This window comes from Sardina pilchardus, chromosome 15, assembly GCF_963854185.1.
Source record: "Sardina pilchardus chromosome 15, fSarPil1.1, whole genome shotgun sequence".
Taxonomy (NCBI): domain Eukaryota; kingdom Metazoa; phylum Chordata; class Actinopteri; order Clupeiformes; family Clupeidae; genus Sardina; species Sardina pilchardus.
Window position 1 is genome coordinate 8,743,114 of NC_085008.1, and position 17,601 is coordinate 8,760,714.

The 17,601-nt window shown below is 48.1% G+C and overlaps 1 protein-coding gene across 1 annotated transcript in view; it reads right to left on the minus strand.

Annotated features, from left to right (window-relative positions):
• Nucleotides 1-17,601, minus strand: part of szt2 (SZT2 subunit of KICSTOR complex) — a 114,601-nt gene that overhangs the window by 32,994 nt on the left and 64,006 nt on the right. Inside the window, exons 58-64 of the mRNA XM_062556676.1 lie at nucleotides 16,581-16,628; nucleotides 14,664-14,785; nucleotides 13,246-13,428; nucleotides 7,059-7,326; nucleotides 5,285-5,364; nucleotides 2,569-2,697; nucleotides 332-534 (exon numbers count right to left, since the gene is read on the minus strand). Coding sequence (XP_062412660.1) covers nucleotides 332-534; nucleotides 2,569-2,697; nucleotides 5,285-5,364; nucleotides 7,059-7,326; nucleotides 13,246-13,428; nucleotides 14,664-14,785; nucleotides 16,581-16,628 — 1,033 coding nt within the window. The remainder of the gene's footprint in view (nucleotides 1-331; nucleotides 535-2,568; nucleotides 2,698-5,284; nucleotides 5,365-7,058; nucleotides 7,327-13,245; nucleotides 13,429-14,663; nucleotides 14,786-16,580; nucleotides 16,629-17,601) is intronic.

Genomic DNA, 17,601 nt, shown 5'->3' on the forward strand with positions numbered 1-17,601 from the left:
AAAAGGGGATATTTCAGAGGATATATTTCGCAACGTTTTATTTCTTGTTTTAAAGCCTTTTGCGTGGTTTAAACACATTTGATCAATAAAACCAGAAACTGAATCTCTTGGAGTCCACAACTAATGAAAACATTCCTTATTCCAAAATAGGTTTTTGGTCTTGCAAATTCTTTTTCAAGCTTTTACACACTCTTCTTCTTTATATACTCTATTACTTTAAGTAAGTAAAGTAAGTAAAAAAGTAAGTAAGTAGAATAGTAAAGTAAGTAAAATAGTAGGTCTGAAATGGGTGTGGTGGCGCGCAGCACCCTGTGGCTGGCGGGACACGTACCTGCGCGCGGGGGACTGGGGGCGCACCTGCACCAGGATGAAGCCCATGCTCTGCAGGTACTGGACGTACTGCTGCAGGAAGGTGTTGGAGATGTCCTGCAGCCAGGGCTCCTCGCGCAGCCGACTGGGCAGCGTCTCCGCCGAGTCCGTGCTGTAGCTGCGGTCCCGGCCCGACGCCGCCGAGTCACTGGACCGGTGCCGGCGCTGGGAGCGCAGACGCAATCGCACCATTAGACACATTTGAACAACAACAGACAAACAAACAACAAAGACACAACTTTATGACAGACTAAATAAAGCAATGAATAAATGCTCCAAAGAGGCCATAGTCTCCAGTGATTTTAGAACACTTTGAGGGTGTTGTTGTTTGGCAGGACATGAGGCGGAGAGGCAGAGACACAGAGAGATGCAGAGATGCGGCGATGGAGTTTGGCCGCTTGGCACGCTACTTATATAATGCAATCACAGTTGCAAGTCTGCAGAGTGTTTTATAATGGCTTTGAACACAGCGCAGCCAATCATCAAACACTGGAACTATCCATTTTACAAACAGCATGAAAGAAGAGGCAAAGTGCAAAGTACACATACAGTACATAACAGATCACTAATTTAACTAAAAAAGTAATTAATCCATTTGCTAATTAAATAACGTGAGCCAGATCCAGGGTGCCACCATTGGTGGGTCTGCTCTGCACAGTGCTCCCATGTCACAAGTTTAGCAGCTCATGCAAGAGACACTCTGCGCTATGCCCGCCATTTAAATTGGAGCCCATCAAGCGGAAAGAAAGAAAGACTTAGAGAAAAAAGGCAATGAGGAGAGTAAAAGCCTTTTCAACGTCCCCCTGTCCATCATCTGACAGAGACGGTTCAACCTGCGATCAGCTTAAATACATACAAGTCTTCAAGGGAGGAGGAGGAGGAGGAGGAAGAGGAGGGGGAGGAGGAGGGGGAGGAGGAGGGGGAGGAGGGCAAATGCCACCAGCCTGTGAGCAAGGAAGCGACCAAGGGAGAGCTAGTGGCATTGCAGCCCAGACACACACACACACACACACACACACATACTGTATAGTGACCACTGGCCGATGGCGTGGACAGAGCACTGGGGAGAGAGTGGGGGGAATGTTAGTGGCAGTGTTTGTCAGGCACTGGCCTATCGGGGTCAGGGTTGTGTGTGTTAGTGTGTGTGTGTGTGGGGGCAGGGGTACTCTTTATGTGTGTACTGTATAATTCATGACTAACTTGGACTTTTTGGACTAATGCATTACTATGCGGGTGTGGGTGTTTGTGTGTGCGTATGCGAGTGACAACAGACACCCTACTGTACACTGTTACTTGACCATCAACTATGAGTTACAATATACAGTATGTCTTTCTGGTGTCTCTGTGTGTGTGTGTTTGTGTGTGTGTGTGTGTGTGTGTGTGTGTGTGTGTGTCTGTGTGTACACAAGAGAGCTGGTCAAGATAAATACAACCTGTCACTGGACTTCTTGCTGTGATTGCAAGTGTGTGTTTCTCAGAGTGTATGGGAGAAGAGAAAGCTGAGAAGAGTCACCTTGTATGTGTGAGTATTTGTGTGTGTGTGTGTGTGCGCGTGAGAGAGAGAGCTAGACATAGAGGTCTGATAGTGTCAGACAGCAGTCCCTTTGACACAAAGCTATTTGTGTGTGTGTATTTGTGTGTGTGTGTGTGTGTGTGGCTTGTGAGTGCATTAAGTCAGTCAGACTTGCAATGTGCATAAGTGTGTGTGTGTGTGTGCGTGTGTGTGTGTGTGTGTGTGTGTGTGTGTGTGTGTGTGTGTGTGTGTGTGTGTGTGTGTGTGTGTGTGCGTGTGTGTGTGTGTGTGGGCGTGTGCCTTTTGACTGAGATCATTGTTCAACACTGTTTTAACAACAATTATCCTGTTATGCTTTTATGTACTATTACCTTGTGTGTTTTATGCTTCCTTTTCTTATTCTTTACTTTTAAAACTATTCTTTGACTGTTGCCCCTCTATGCTTTTATTAACCGCTACTGTTTGCTTGTGTTTATGTAAAGCACAAAGAATGACCTCTGTGTATGAAATGCGCCATATAAATAAAGTTGACTCGACTTGACTCGACTTTGACCGTGTTTGAATAGCATTAGTAATGATGTGACAGTTTCACCGGTGGCTGGTCCATCTCCTGTGAATATGTGGATGTGTGTGTGTGTGTGGATGTGTGTGTGTGTGTGTGTGTGTGTGATGACAGTCACAGTCACCTTGACGGGCGGCTGCTGGACAGTCTGCTCCTCGTGGATCTGTTTGCGGAAGATGGGGTCAAAGAGCAGCGGAGTGGCACAGTAGTGCACCAGCCGAGACGACTGCTTCAGGGTGTCCAGGTCTGCCACCTGTGAACACACACACACACACACACACACACATGAATGACATGCACATACGCATACATATAACACACATGAACAGTCTCAGCGGAGGTCTTGGGGCTTCGAAGAGCAAACAAGAGGTGCCAAACCTTTACCCCTAGGTGCAAAACACACACACACACAAACACACACACACTCTCACACATACTGTATGTAGAAGAGTGAAACATTTATGATTACACAATTACAGTGTTCTGTACAGAAAGATATACCACAAAGCCCTTCTCTCCCACACCCCACACACATACACACACACAAACACACACACACACACACACACACTACTCAGGAAGCATACAATTCACACACTGCAATCACTGTGACACAGTGTATCCCATCAATGCTTTTTCAAGGCAAATGTCAGCGCCGTTGTCAACAGACACGTGGATGAAGAATCGTTCTTGTCCATCATGTCAGTTAAGCTCCCCAGAGTGGGACAGATGCCTAGGACTGTGACACACGCTCATCACGCTCCCTGTGTGAACACCATGCATTTGACTGTGTGTGTGTGTGTGCGTGTCATGTCACCGTCATTAACATATCCATCTTCCACATACGAGCCGCTCCATTCACTTTGCATGTGAACTATTAATTTATCAGGGGTCCAGGGCCACATGAGTGTGTCCCCCCACTATCAAGGGCCATTTGCTCCGCGGGCCTTGGGGGGGAGGGCCACAGAAACATGGGAGGAGCGGCGTGGACCTGGAGGGGGAGATGGATCGGGGCAGACGAGGGGAGAGACAGGCTGACTGATCTACAAGGTAGCCCTCAGACAGAGAGAGAGAGAGAGAGAGAGAGAGAGGGAGAGAGGGAGAGAGAAAGAGGGAGAGAGAGAGAGAGAGAGAGAGACAGTGAGATAGAGGGATTGAGAGGAAGAGAGAGAGGGAAAGAGAGAAGGAGGGAGGAAAAAGAGAGAGAGATACAGAGAGAGAGAGGGAGGGATAGGGAGTGTGTGTGACCAGGCGTACACATGTTAATGCTCATTTCCTCTCCTCATCTCATTACACTGGCAGTAGGATCTGGTGTGTGCTTGTGTGTGTGTGTGTGTGTGTGTGTGTGTGTGTGTGTGTGTGTGCACATGTAGGCATTAGCATGACTACTTCCATGTACCATTAAGACACTCATCTGTAACTGGTGAGTTAGCGAGTGACTGAGCATGTGTGCGTGTGTGTGTACACAGGGGTGTGTTCATATGAATACCAGCAGACCAGAGTGGATGTCAGTGTCTAAGTGCGAGTGGCAGTGTGTGTGAGTGTATGTGCACGTGTATGTGTTTTGCTGTGCTCTGCCTGTCTGTGTGTGTGTGTGTGTGTGTGTGTGTGTCTAAGCTTGAATACAATGTTAATATTTGACCAGGGTCACACTCGAAGAGCAAAGGGTGGATTGGAGTGGTGGGGTGCAGTGCAGACTCTGCATGCTGAGTGCGCACACACACACACACACACACACACACACACACACACACACACACACACACACACACACACACACACACACACACACACACACACACACACACACACACACACACACACACACACACACACACACACACACACACACACACACAACACACACACACACACACACACACACACACACACACAGGTTTTCATTATCATCACACATTAATAAGCTCCAATCAGCCAATCACCACCACCACCACCCATGCCACCCCACGGCTCTTCACAGGCATTTGGGTGCCCGGGGCTAATTGGTCATTTCTCTGGCTGCCAAATGAAGAGCAATCTCAGGGTTTCCACTGTGACAGGCAGCAACCATGCATGCAGTGTTACTTCTCATTGCATCCCAATGAGGGGAGGGAGAGAGGGATGGATGGAGGAGAGTAAGAGAGAGAGAAATGGAGAGAGAGAGAAAGAGAGAGAGAGAGAGACACAGAGAGAGAGAGAGAATGCTAAATGTAGAGTTCACAAGGGACAAAGTCAATTTAGCAGCTCTTGCAGCTTCGAGACCAAATGCAAGGATGAGATATATTTAGAGGTGTGACTGTGTGTGTGTGTGTGCGTGAGTCTGTTCAAATGAGACAGAGAGATATTCTTGAGATGTGCATCTGTGGGCGTGTGTGTGTGTGTGTGTATGTGTGTGTGTGTGTGTGTGTGTGTGTGTGTGTGTGCATAGTGTGGCATGTTGCAGGTGTGTGTTGTTTTTTGAAATTGTGTGAATGAGTGAGTGACAGCCCTGTGGCACTGTGTGAATGTGTAATGATGGAAATGTGTCTGAAAGCATTTACATACAGTACAGTTGTGAATAACACTGTGCAACAGTTACCTGAGGAGTATGGGCCTGTATTTACAGTATGCATTTGTGTGAGAGTGTGTGTGTGTGTATGTGTATGTGTGTGTGTGTGTGTGTGTAAATCTGTAAAAAAAAAACAGATTTGAGAAAACAGACCCAGAAAAGAGTGTGTGTACATGTGTCTCATTTGATGGCAAGGACTGATATGAACATGTTGACATGAGTAAGACCACGTGTGTGTGTGTGTGTGTGTGTGTGTGTGTGTGTGTGAGAGAGAGAGAGAGGGGAGACTCACCGATATGGGCATGTTGGACTGGGCTGACCTCTGCTGCCATGTCACAAACAGGTTCTCGATCTTACACTGCTTCTCCATCTCTGCCAGGAGACAAGACAAGACGTCTGAATGACAGACTGACACACACACACACACACACACACACACACACACAGAGGTGTGCACTCACACACACACTCATTGGAGAGAGATACACCTGCCTCCTGTCAGAACTGACTGATGTCCACAGCAGATCAGAGCCAGATCTGACCAGTCAACATCTGACAGTGATGACCACAACACATGCTACAACTGATCTGAGAACCGCTCACATGTGCTACAACTGATCTGAGAACCGCTCACATATGCTACAACTGATCTGAGAACCACAACACGTCCATATGGAACAAGGAACCGCTCACATGTGCTAATACTGATCCGAGAACCGCAACAGTGTCCAAACGGAGAAGCGGTTCAAATACCGTAGACCAGGAGCAAGAGAACTTTTTTTGGAGTTGACTGGAAGCCACAGCACTAATCTAAATGACCCATCACACACACTAATACAAAGCAGATTTGAGAAGCCCAATATTGTGAGTGGAGGATACAATGAACAGACCCATCCTTATTACTTCAATGGGATCAGATGTGAAAGGGCTGGCTCATCATCTGCGGCAGATAGCGCTTTTTTTCCTTTGCCGTCAATTACATTTGTTTTTGGACCTCTTTTCTGGGAAAATAACATCTCAGACGAACACGTTGATGGATTGAGGCAGGGGAGAAACTAATGTGCCACAGTAGATATCTACCGGAATTGTAAAAACATTAAACTAATGTCATAATAGCCCATTCAAATGCTCTGTGGCAAGCCAATTAAGCCGTAATGGGGTCTCACGCTACTTGTTTTGTTCTCTCCCGAGGTAATGAGAAATCTGCGGTTCAAGGGCACGCAACGCGAGAGGATTTTAAAAGCCGTGCCAGGGTGAGTGTGTGTGCCTGTGTGTGTGTCCAAGTGTGACTGCATGTGGCAGGCATCTCTTTGACCTTGACCTGCTTGTGTGTGAGTGTGTCAGTGAGTGTGTGTGTGTCAGTGTGTGTGTGTGTGCACAGTACATAAGACTGAAATAGTTTTAATGTAAGTGTTTGAAACCATGTAAAACTACATGGCTGCATACGCCATTTTCTGAACACAGGTGTGTGTGTGCTTGAGCATGTAAACGCATGGATTCTAATTAACTGATGAAGCACCAGCTTGCCCAAGAACAAATATCTAGACAGCTGCTTACAATTCTTTTCCACCCCAGTTATACTGGGTACCCTTGATGTGCACAGCAGGCCACACTTTCTGTAGTCAAGGAGTAAAAGGTGGCATTCCACCTGTGTGTTTATACGTGTGTGTGTCTCTGTGTGTCTCTGTGTGTGTGTTTGTGTATCTGTCTGTACAGTATCTATCGTCTATATGCAAGCATTCATCTGTGTGTGTGTGTGTGTGTGTGTGTGTGTGCGTGTGCGTGTGCGAGCATATGTGATGTATATGCTATGTTTCTGTATGGTAAGTGCATGCATTTCTGTGTGTGTCTGGGTGAGTCTTTGCATGCGTCACTGTGTGTGTGTGTGTGTGTGTGTGTGTGTGTGTGTGTGTGTGTGTCTGCATGCATGTTATGTTGTTCATTTATGTGTTTGTGTGTGTGTGTTTAAGTGTGTGTTTGTGTGTGTGTATTAGTGTGTGTGTGTGTGTGTGTACAGTTGTCTGCTTGCATACAGTACGTGGTGTGTGTGCTCTCTCTCGTCTGACCTCTGCGCTCCGCAGCCTTGACGTCCAGCAGCTGAGCCCCGTGGCGGGCCACCACGTCGGCCCCGTCCTGGGCGCTGGCCAGCGGCCGCAGGGCGCCCACGTCGCGCAGCGCCTCGTCGAAGGGCACCAGGTCCGAAGGGAAGTGCAGAGGGGCCAGCACGCGCGACGAGCTGCCCAGCCGACCCTGCTCCTTACTGGGCACCGGCGGCACCGGGCTCCGCAGCAGGGCCTCCGCATCCATGGTGGGGTTCAGGAACGGGTTGGGCTCCTGAGGAGAGGAGACGCGCACACACACGGAGCCAGAGATGAACACACAGGCAGAAGGAACGGAACAGAACAAAAGGCATGGAATGATAAGCGTGTGAGGGAGAGAGAGAAACAGAAAGAAAGAAAGAAAGAAAGAAAGAAAGAAAGAAAGAAAGACAGAAAGAAAGAAAGCAAAATAAATAGACAGAAAGAAAAAGATAGGAAGAAAGAAAGAGAAAGAAAAATAAAGTGCCAGAAAGAAAAAGAAAGAAAGAAAAAAAGAAAGAGGATAGAGGGAAGAGAGATGAATGAGAGAGAAAGAAATGAAATGTGAAATTCAAAAAGCCTTAATTACAATCACTGAAAGCACTAACACACAAAGCCCTCATTGTCTTGTCATAAACACTGGATTTAAATATAAAATAAAGGTGTAAATAAAGAACAAAACACATAAGACATCAACTGCATCTGATAAAAACACAGAGTACAGACAGTACAGACAGTAAAATATTAAACTTTTTGTCGGTAGGTACAAGAACTTGTAATGAAAGATTGAAAGGGGGAGAGAATGAGAACAGAAGAGCTTCAGACGAACACAGGAGTGTTCCTTGTGAGAGTTCCTAGGCACCATTTCCTAGAGGCAAATCAACCAGGATGCAAGATACAACTACTGGGTGTCGTGGTAGCAACACTGGCTTGTGGTAGCAACAAACATGCCGCTAGTTGTAACTAATAGATCCGTAACAGCCCTGCTTCATGGCCCTTCAACATGAGGAGCCAGAGAGGCCTATCAACAACCAAGACTATCTAAAAGTCACACAACAGAATGCAAGATGTAACAACACGTACAGTACAGTACACGATTGGCTAGCGGCAATTGCAAATGCGCTGCCTGCCATTCAGGCTATTAGTAGCGTGTGATGTGCCATGAAGGAGTGCCTTTAGGAACCCTGGGTACCCTTAACCACAGAACCAAGACAGAATGAAAACATGTCCACAGCAGAGCAACCTTCAATGTGCACTTCACTGGCTTTATCACACTGGCATCTTCTTTCATCAGTGTTCCGTTGAATTAGGCCCACAACATCTCCAACATGTGTGTGTGAGAGAGGGAGGGGAAGAACATGCACAGAAAAGAGAGAGAGAGAGGGGGGAGAGAAAGAGGGGGGGTAGAGAAAGAGAGTGGGGGGGGGCAAATACACTACTTGAAGACAGAAGAAATTATGTATCAGAAAGTGAGCGAATTAGTAACATGAGCTTGCTTATTTCCAGGAATATGAACCGTATCCTTGACCCCATCAACCAACCCCCACCCAACCCCCACCCCACCCCACCCCACCCCACCCCACCTCCACCACCACCACCACCACCACCACCACCACTTTCACCACCATCACCATCACCATCACCATCATCATCTTCTCTGTTCTTTTTCCGAGTGCTGGACTTCCAGGGAGAATGCCCTCAGGGGGTCCGTGCCTCTCCCCCCCCCCCCCCGGGCTCCCCATCCCTTTCATGTGAGGAGCCTGGAGCCAGCCCCCTCCCCTCATCTCCAAGAGCCGCTCGGAGAGGAAAAAGGAGCGAAAAAAGGAGAGAAAGCCTCGATTCTAATTTCCTCCGTTAACCCTTCCCTGCATCCGCGTTTAACATGACAGCGGCACAGGCAGCGAAATTAAATTACCGAGTTTCTGTTGATGAATCGGCTGGGGTGGAGGGCTCATTAGCAAACTTCTGAGAAAACACACACACACACACACACACACACACACACACAGACAGAGAAGACAAAGTGAAGCTTTTTCCTTGCTCCTCTTGTTTTTTCACGGCTCAATTAAGAGAGCCCTGATCCCCTCACAGAGCAAGCCAGGGCTTTGGGGATTAAACGAGCTCGCTCGAAATGAGCTCTGGATCCACAGCACCACTGCCACAACCAACAGGCTGCCCCCTCTCTCTCTCTACCCCCCTCTCTCTCCCTCTCTCTCTCTATATGTGTGTGTGTGTGTGTGTGTGCGTGTGCGTGTAACCCAGTATGGTGAGCAACCACACCAGGCTAACATGCCCCAACCTCCGCTCTTCTCCACTTTACGGGTCCCCCTGAGTTAGTACTCAGTGGAGCGGGGGGCAGTTATTGCAGGGGGGGTAAAGGGCATAGCATGGGGGGGGGGGGGGGGGGGGGTTGGTTGGGTGGTTGAGGGTGGGGGGTTGTTGGATGTCCAGATGTCCATGCTGCCCGTTCATGGCACAGTAGGCCGGACGGACGCCTACAGGGGTGTGGGACGGGGAGGGTGGTGGGGGCGGAGCGGGCACTGGTGCCCAATGCTCTTCCTCGCGGGCTGCCGAGCGCCTGGCAGATGATTGGCGGCGGGGGCAAATTTTCTGCCGTGCTGAGTCTGCCTTCTGTCTGCGCTCGTTAGCGGAAGAGTGGCTAAAGAGAGGAGCCAGGGCCAGAGGAGAGAGAGAGAGAGAGAGAGAGAGAGAGAGAGAGAGAGAGAGAGAGAGAGAAGGATGTACAAAAAGAGAGAAAGAGAGAGAGAACAGGATGTACAAAAAGAGAGTGAGAGGGAAAGAGATAGAGAAAGAAAAACAGGAAAAGAGAGAGAATAAGAGAGGGAGGAAGGAGAGAGGAGAGGAGAGAGAACTTTTCTCTTGGTAGGTTTTGGTGGTGGTGATGGTGGCGGTGCGTGTGTGTGTGTGTGTGTGTGTGTGTGTGTGTGCGTGTGCGTGTGTGCGTGCGTGCGTGCGTGCGCTGGGCGCGTATGGCTTGTTTTCTGTCTCCAGGCTGGTTGAGTGTTTGCGCGCTGGACTGTCCTGTGAAGCCACTGAGGGCGAAGCGGCTCTCAGGGGGGTGTGGGCGTCTGCATGAGGGCCTCGGCTGCATGCGGGAGCGCTCCGTGTTCCGCTCGTGATGCCGGATAAAGCGGGCGAGTGAAAGGACGAGGCGCCCCGCAGAGAGAGCTCTCCGCCGCCGACCGGCTGTGTGCAGAATGACGAGTGGCCTCTCCGCCCGACTTCAGCTCTGTTCAGACACGACGCGTTCGCTCTCACTGCAGGGAGAACAGGGCGGCCCAGCTCTCCTCACCCCCCCATCCCCTAACCCCCCACCCCCCCATCTCCCCTAACCGCCGGGTTAACAGGACCCTGCTCACGTAGATCAACTGGAATCTGCAGAATCAAGAGGAGCACTGATTTCATTTTAGAACAAAGCAGCACAGATTGCTTTTAAATGAATGATTCTAGTTAGAAGGGATGTTAAAAGTGGCTCCTGATATCCCTGCTCAGTCTATGCTACTCATTATTTTAGTCGCACACCTTGTTTTGCCTTTGTTTACATTTTTGGAAGTGTGAAGTCTAAACAAAGGCATGAAATATAAATGCAAAGAATCCACAGGAGCATGGAGAAACACTCCTTCAGAATTACATCACACCTGCTTATTTCTGGTCCCTTTTGAGTTACTTTACACACTAGCACTATAATAAAAACTACAGGCTGAGAGGATGGGGAAAAAAGACAGAGGAGAACTCTCTCTCTCTTTCACTCACTCTCTCTCTCACTCTCTCTTTCTCTCTCACTCTCTCTCACTCTCTCTCTCACTCTCTCTCACTCTCTCTCACTCACTCTCTCTCACTCACTCTCTCTCGCCGGCCAACCCCTTACTGTGTATCAAACCGAGTCAGAAAATACATGAGGGCAGGTGGGGAGAGAAAAGCAGGAGAGGGGATCAAAAGAGGAGTGGGGCGGAGGAGCGCAGGCCCCAGCGCAGACGTGTCACAGGCGGTGTGTGTGTGTGCGTGTGTGTGTGTGTGTGTGTGTGTGTGTGTGTGTGCATGGACGACTGATCAGAGAGGGAGACTAATCTAGGTCACCAGGAACCATCAAAGGCCAGAGCGAACGCAACACACCATGGGACACCCGGGGTCCCCCAAACCCAGCTGCATGGACATTCACACATACTGGACACAAACATAAACATCAACACACACACACATACTGATGTATACACCACACATAGCCGTATACACAGAGAGAGAGAGAGAGAGAGAGAGAGAGAGAGAGAGAGAGAGAGAGAGAGAGAGAGAGAGAGAAAGAAAGAAAGAGAGAGAGAGAGAGAGAGAGAGAGAGAGAGAGAGAGAGAGAGAGAGAGAGAGAGAGAGAGAGAGAGAGAGAGAGAGAGAGAGAGGGCACAGCAGGCCACAGCGATCACCTTAAACCTCCTGCTATGCATCAGAATGTCACACCGGCTCCCTCGCCGTCAGAAATGCCGCGCAAACACGCCACGGCTGTACAGAGAACTGTGAGTGAGCGCGTTTCCATGGAGACAAGCCAGCACGGCGGATTAGGTCACGGCGACTGATGTTATGACCCGTTCAAAGGACTCCGTGGGGAACACAGGCATTTATTAGAGCGGAGCCGTCGCAGATGGACTGCTTGAAGGATGGTGGGGGGGGTTTCGAGGGGGGTGGGTTGGGGGGGGGGGGACAAACGTTTCACATCAAACACGCCACACTTAAAGGCAGTCCGTCCCAAAGCGGTCAGGCGAACGATCTGCTGACTCGACGGCTTCCTTGCGCACAAAAAAAAAGGAAAAGAAGAAGGAAAAAACATAAAAACAGCAAGTCTAAGAGCCGTAGTTCAAGACGCCTGACATTCACAATCAATAAGCAGACAGACAAAAGAGGGCCAAGAATGAAAGGCTCCGGAGAGACCCTTCACGTCAGACCGGCAGGAGGGGGTTTAACACTGAACAGAGACCCGAAACAAGTTTACACAGGATTCTGATCAAATCAGATCTCTGGAAGTCAAAAAAATACCACACACACAAAAAAAAAACAATGCTCAATGCCCTATGCTCAACATCTGTCTTTTGTCAATCTTAATGGACAGGAAACAGATGTTGAGGACTGTTTATAGCGTGGTATGCTGCTGTGCCAACCAGAACACTCATAGCCGGAGGGTCTTTCAGGAGTGGAGCGTTACAAATGTACTTTGGACTTTATGTTCTATTTTATTTATGCGTTTAGCTGACGCCTTTATCCAAAAGAACTTACAGATACCAACTGCAGGGCCAGTTAAGTGACAGGTTTAAGTGTCTCGCTCAAGGGCACAATAGCAGCAGCTGGGATTCGAACCCCACGACTTTAAGAAGCGACTGCATGCTAGCCAAGCTCTGTAGCCGCTACACTACCACCACCCCTATGGTGGCACTGACTCTGCTGATGTGCTATGCCTTTGTTGCTCATCCACACCGGAGAATTTTCTGTCATCCATTCGTAACAACTTGAACAATTACACAACAACACTCATGAGCTAGCAGCTGCCAACTGGATACAGAACACTTGACTTTGGTACACTTTTGCAAAATTTTCAAAAATGCAGGCAGAATGTTTGAGATATTCAGATTTTACAGTCTAACAGTTTGTGGTGACAACAGAATTCTAGAGAAATTTAGAGGAGAGTTACTTGAATACAAATAAGTGAACTGTAGGTTATGACTGGAGAATCCAAGTGACTGTGGCTTTACATGATGGAACAGCTCACATCTCTCAGTGAAGGGGGTGATATATGCATGTGTGTGTGTATTGTGTGTGTGTGTGTGTGTGTGTGTGTGTGTGTGTGTGTGTGTGAATGATTACGCTCTTTGAGCAGTGTGCATAAGCATCTGACTGTGTCCAGTACTCAACTTCTTCCTCTGCCTTCCGTCAAAATCTTTGCATTGCTTTACACAGCAAATATGGCCTCAAAAGGCTTTCATTAAAATGTAAAATGCAAACCATTGTACTTATAGAAAACAAGTGCATGTACTGTACGTCTTTGTTTCTCCATCTGTCTATGTGTGTGTGTTTGTTGGTAAATGTGTGACTGTGTGTGTGTGTGTGTGTGTGTGTGTGTGTGTGTGTGTGTGTGTGAGAGAGAGAGAGAGAGAGAGAGAGTGTGTGTCCTTACTTGTTTGAGGTCTTCGTGGGCCGGTATGTCTGCAAAGCAGTAGTGGTGGAAGAGACCCATTTTCTGGTTGAGCAGGCAGTTGACCACGTGAGCCCGGGCATTCTGCCACTGCACCAACCGCACCAGGCCACGGTTCAGGGACGCGCCCAGATCCACTGACCAGTTATACGCATACAGGGTCACCTGGAGAACAGGGGGGGGGGGGGGGGAGAGAGAGAGAGAGAGAGAGGGAGAGAAGGAGGGAGGGAGAAAGAGAAATAGAGAGGTAGAGAGAGGGAGGGAATAAGAGGGAGACAGGGGGTGGAGAGAGAGAGAGGGAGAGAGAGGGAGAGAGAAGGAGGAAAGGAGGGAGGGAGAGAGGTAGAGAGAGGTAAGAAAGGGAGGGTAGGAGGGAGGGAGAGAGGTAGAGAAACAGAGAGAGAGGGAGGGAGAGAGAGATAGAGAGAGAGGTAGGGAGGGAGAGAGAGAGAGAGAGGATGGAGCAAGTGAGGGAAAGGATGAGAAAGGGATGGAAGAAAGAAGAGAAGTGAGGCAAAGGGATGGAGAGAGGGAGTGAGAGCGAGAGAAAAGCAGAATTAGATGGAAATGCAGAGAATGCAAAGAAGAAGAATGATGAAAGATGAAAAGGGAGACGAGGAAATGGAAGACGTGACTTTGTTTATGCAGTACACAACGTGTAGTCGCAGTCAGTGGCAATCAAAACATGGCAGCGAGCGAAATTAAAAAAGCACAATAACAGAGAAAACAAAAGCAAATCGACCAAGGACATTTGCGCGAAGGCAGAAAGGTAATGAATGCGTGATGAGCTCAGTCAAATGTGCCGGGGAAAGGGCTGCGCTCAACTCTGAAATCAGCAGCGCCGCTAAAGCACATCCGGTGGGGACGCGGAGCGCATCCGTCAGGGGCCGACGCGACGGGGGGAGACCTGTCGTCTGATGCCGCAGCAGCGTCCCGCAGTGCACAGTGATGCAGGGTGATGGGGTGGAGTACCGTTATTAATGCACCATAACCTCGTCTTTATCGACCCCGTCGTCTGAAACTGACCTCTGGTCACCTCCGCCTGACCCCTCTCTGTCTCCTTCGACAACGTGAAGGAACCCCTGGGTAACTGACTGGATGATTCAGGATTACCGTATTTTCTGGATTTTTTCCGGAGTATAGGTCGCATCAGTCAAAAAATGCCTCACGAAGAGAAAAAAGCCATAAATAAGGCGCACTGGACTATAAATCACATTTATGACGAGAAGGCGTGAATGGCAGCGATAAGTGAATAGCCGCCAATCAGGGCCAGCCAAACTATGAAAAAAATTGCGACTTACAGTCCGGAAAATACGGTACTCTTCCTGCTTCACTTCCCTCTATCCCACCATCACCCATCCGAATCATTCCCCCCCTCACATGTTCCAGCTGTGGCTCACCTTCTTCTCCAGGACGTGGATGTGGAGGAACCTCTGTCGCGGCGCTACCCCCCTGGCGGTCTGCCCCGGGCTGTACCAGTCGCTCTGCTCCAGGGCCTCGAAGCGCTGCAGCCCCTTATGAGCTGCAGGGGGGAGTTGGGATGGGAGAGGTGTGGGGGGGGGGAGAGAGAGTGAAAAAGAGAGCGAGAGAGAGAGACAGAAAGACACACAGAGAGGGAAAGAGAGAGAGAGAGCGAGAGAGCAATCAGAGCAAGCCTTCATACAGCCTCTCTGCACCTCTCAAAAGAGAAACAAGACAAAACGCTCACGAGATGAGACATGCGAGGAGCCTACCGGCAGCGTATGCCCTGCCTCTCTATTCACCCACTAAGTCTTTTGGGTCAGACATTTCATATTTACAGAGGATGGGCACCATTCAACTCTACGGGCCTCGCAATTCCAAAGGCCTCATTTTCGGACGAAAAAGAAAACCATAAGATAAATGAATGAAAACACAGCTATTAAGATTAAAATCATAAATGGAGCTCATTACATAAACACGGAGAAACGACCCAGCAGGGGATCCCTGAAGCCCCGAGGCCAAAACCTGCACGCTTACTTAAAGACTGCTACTCCACTGGCCGGATTAGTCATCTCTGGGCCAGTTTGGAGAGAGTGCAGTAAGGACAAGCACTCCTTGTTTATTGTGCATACCCCTACCCCTACCCCTACCCCACACCCCACCGCCGCCGCCTTCCGAAAAAAAAAAAAAAAAAAAGAAATAACAGACTTTTTCTCGCTTTTCTCAAGACCATAAATCTGAGCAGAAGTCGGTCTGCGGCAGCCGTGTGAAATGAGCTGCACATGCGGAGGAAATACAAATGCGGAGCGCTCCGCTCTTAAAGCTCCACCAAGCAGAGTCAAAACAAATGGCACGAGGGTTTTTTTTTTTTTTTTTTTTTGGCTGCCTTTTTGCCTTTTTCTTCATCTCATTTCTTCTTTTTTTTTTAACCCTGAGTGAAGACGTGTCTTTGCTGGGCTGTAAATCGATTCATTTGTCCCAGTGTTCTAAATATACGCGTGTGGAGCGGCTAAATTTACTCTTCAGACGGCCGCTGCTCTCGCTATTGGGCTTGGTTTGGAAAGGGATGTGGCGCTCGTGAAGAGACGTCTCTCTGAGCGCTACACACGGCACCAATAAAGCCTCCATCTCAAGGCCCTTCTTCTACAAACACTCTTCCAGCAATAACCCACTTTTACTGGGAATAGAACGGGAAGAGGAATCGCACCATAACACACAACAACAGATTCACATCCTGGGGCCGACAATAAGACGACGAGATAAATTAACAAGCGAATAAATAAATAAATTATATGTAAAAAGAAAAAAAGTGTTGAAAAAGAAAGACCCATTTTTTGGCTCCTCTTAGCTCTCCTGATGGGGCACTGAACTGTTTAATCTCGGCAGGAGATTTAAGCTTTCATGAGCGCGTCCCATCTTAGTAAATGAATATGTTGCAAGCAATCGCGGCGAATGCTTCCGCAACGCAGGAGGGAATATGAAAACAGCAAGGAGACTTGCAATAATTATGGGAACTGTTACATAAGGTTATGAACAAACATTTGCTAAGACGAAGGCATAATCGACAGGAGAGTCCCTTTGGCTTGTTTGTGGATTCATATCTTCGGCTTGTGTTTGAACAAGAATACACAATAATTCACCGGGGCACTTAAGGATATGGTGATGAAATCTGACATTTCAATTACATTTAGATGAGAAAAGATAAAACTTTTACATATCAAATCACCACCACCAGCTAGACTGAAACTATCAAGAGCATCACATTATTTTCTGTGTAATAGTTAGTGAGTGTTTATGTTGATAGGATAAACAAACAGACATATCCCCCATCACCAGTGCTGAGGGGCCGGACTTACGTGTGAACCTATTTAGCACTGGAGGGGTTTCCTCATCTGAACTGTCGTCTGTGGGCAAACAGAGATCAGCACAGCACACAGCATGGCAGGAACTGACGGTGAGACGCACACACACACACACACACACACACACACACACACCACTCAGACACTCACACATACTCACTTGTAAGTACATACATGCACACACACAGAAGTAGAAAGACACATACACACAGGCAGACTCACAGACAAATTCACACTCAAATAACTCACATACACACATCTCTGTCTCTCTTTCGGACACACACACACACACACACACACACACACACACACACACACACACACACACACACACACACACACACACACACACACACACACACACACACACACACACACACACACACACACACACACACACACACACACACACACACACACACACACACACACACACACACACACACACACACACACACACACTCACTCACTCACTCACTCACTCACTCACTCACTCACTCACTCAAATAACTCAAATACACACATCTCTGTCTCTCCTTCACACACATACACACACACACACACACAGCTAACGCCAGGCACAGATAGAGAGAACAAGATATTCTAGCCAGAAGATAAACAGATCTGTTAGAAGAGCAAATCAAGAAGACGACATAGAGCAAGCATGGCAGCAGATAGCAGTGGGAATCGGATACTATCACTTTGTGCTCATTTACTCTGCTCTTAACTGGCTTAAATCAAAAGCTAATATCAAAAGCTTAGAGGATGATGGTGCAGTTTTAGTCTGTAATACAAGTAGCTTTTAGTATGGAGGGAAATTAATAACTAATGTTAAAAGGTCTTAGTACTATAAATGAATTAGAATGAATTAATGCTGTAAATAAAATAGTTGCCAAATCATTAGTGCCTTATGTTGCAAAATGGTTAGCAAAGCATGCCATACTGTTGACCACAGAGTCCAGAGCTATAGAAATATGAAACATATGTTTGTGTTTGTGTGTGTGTGGTCAGCTGA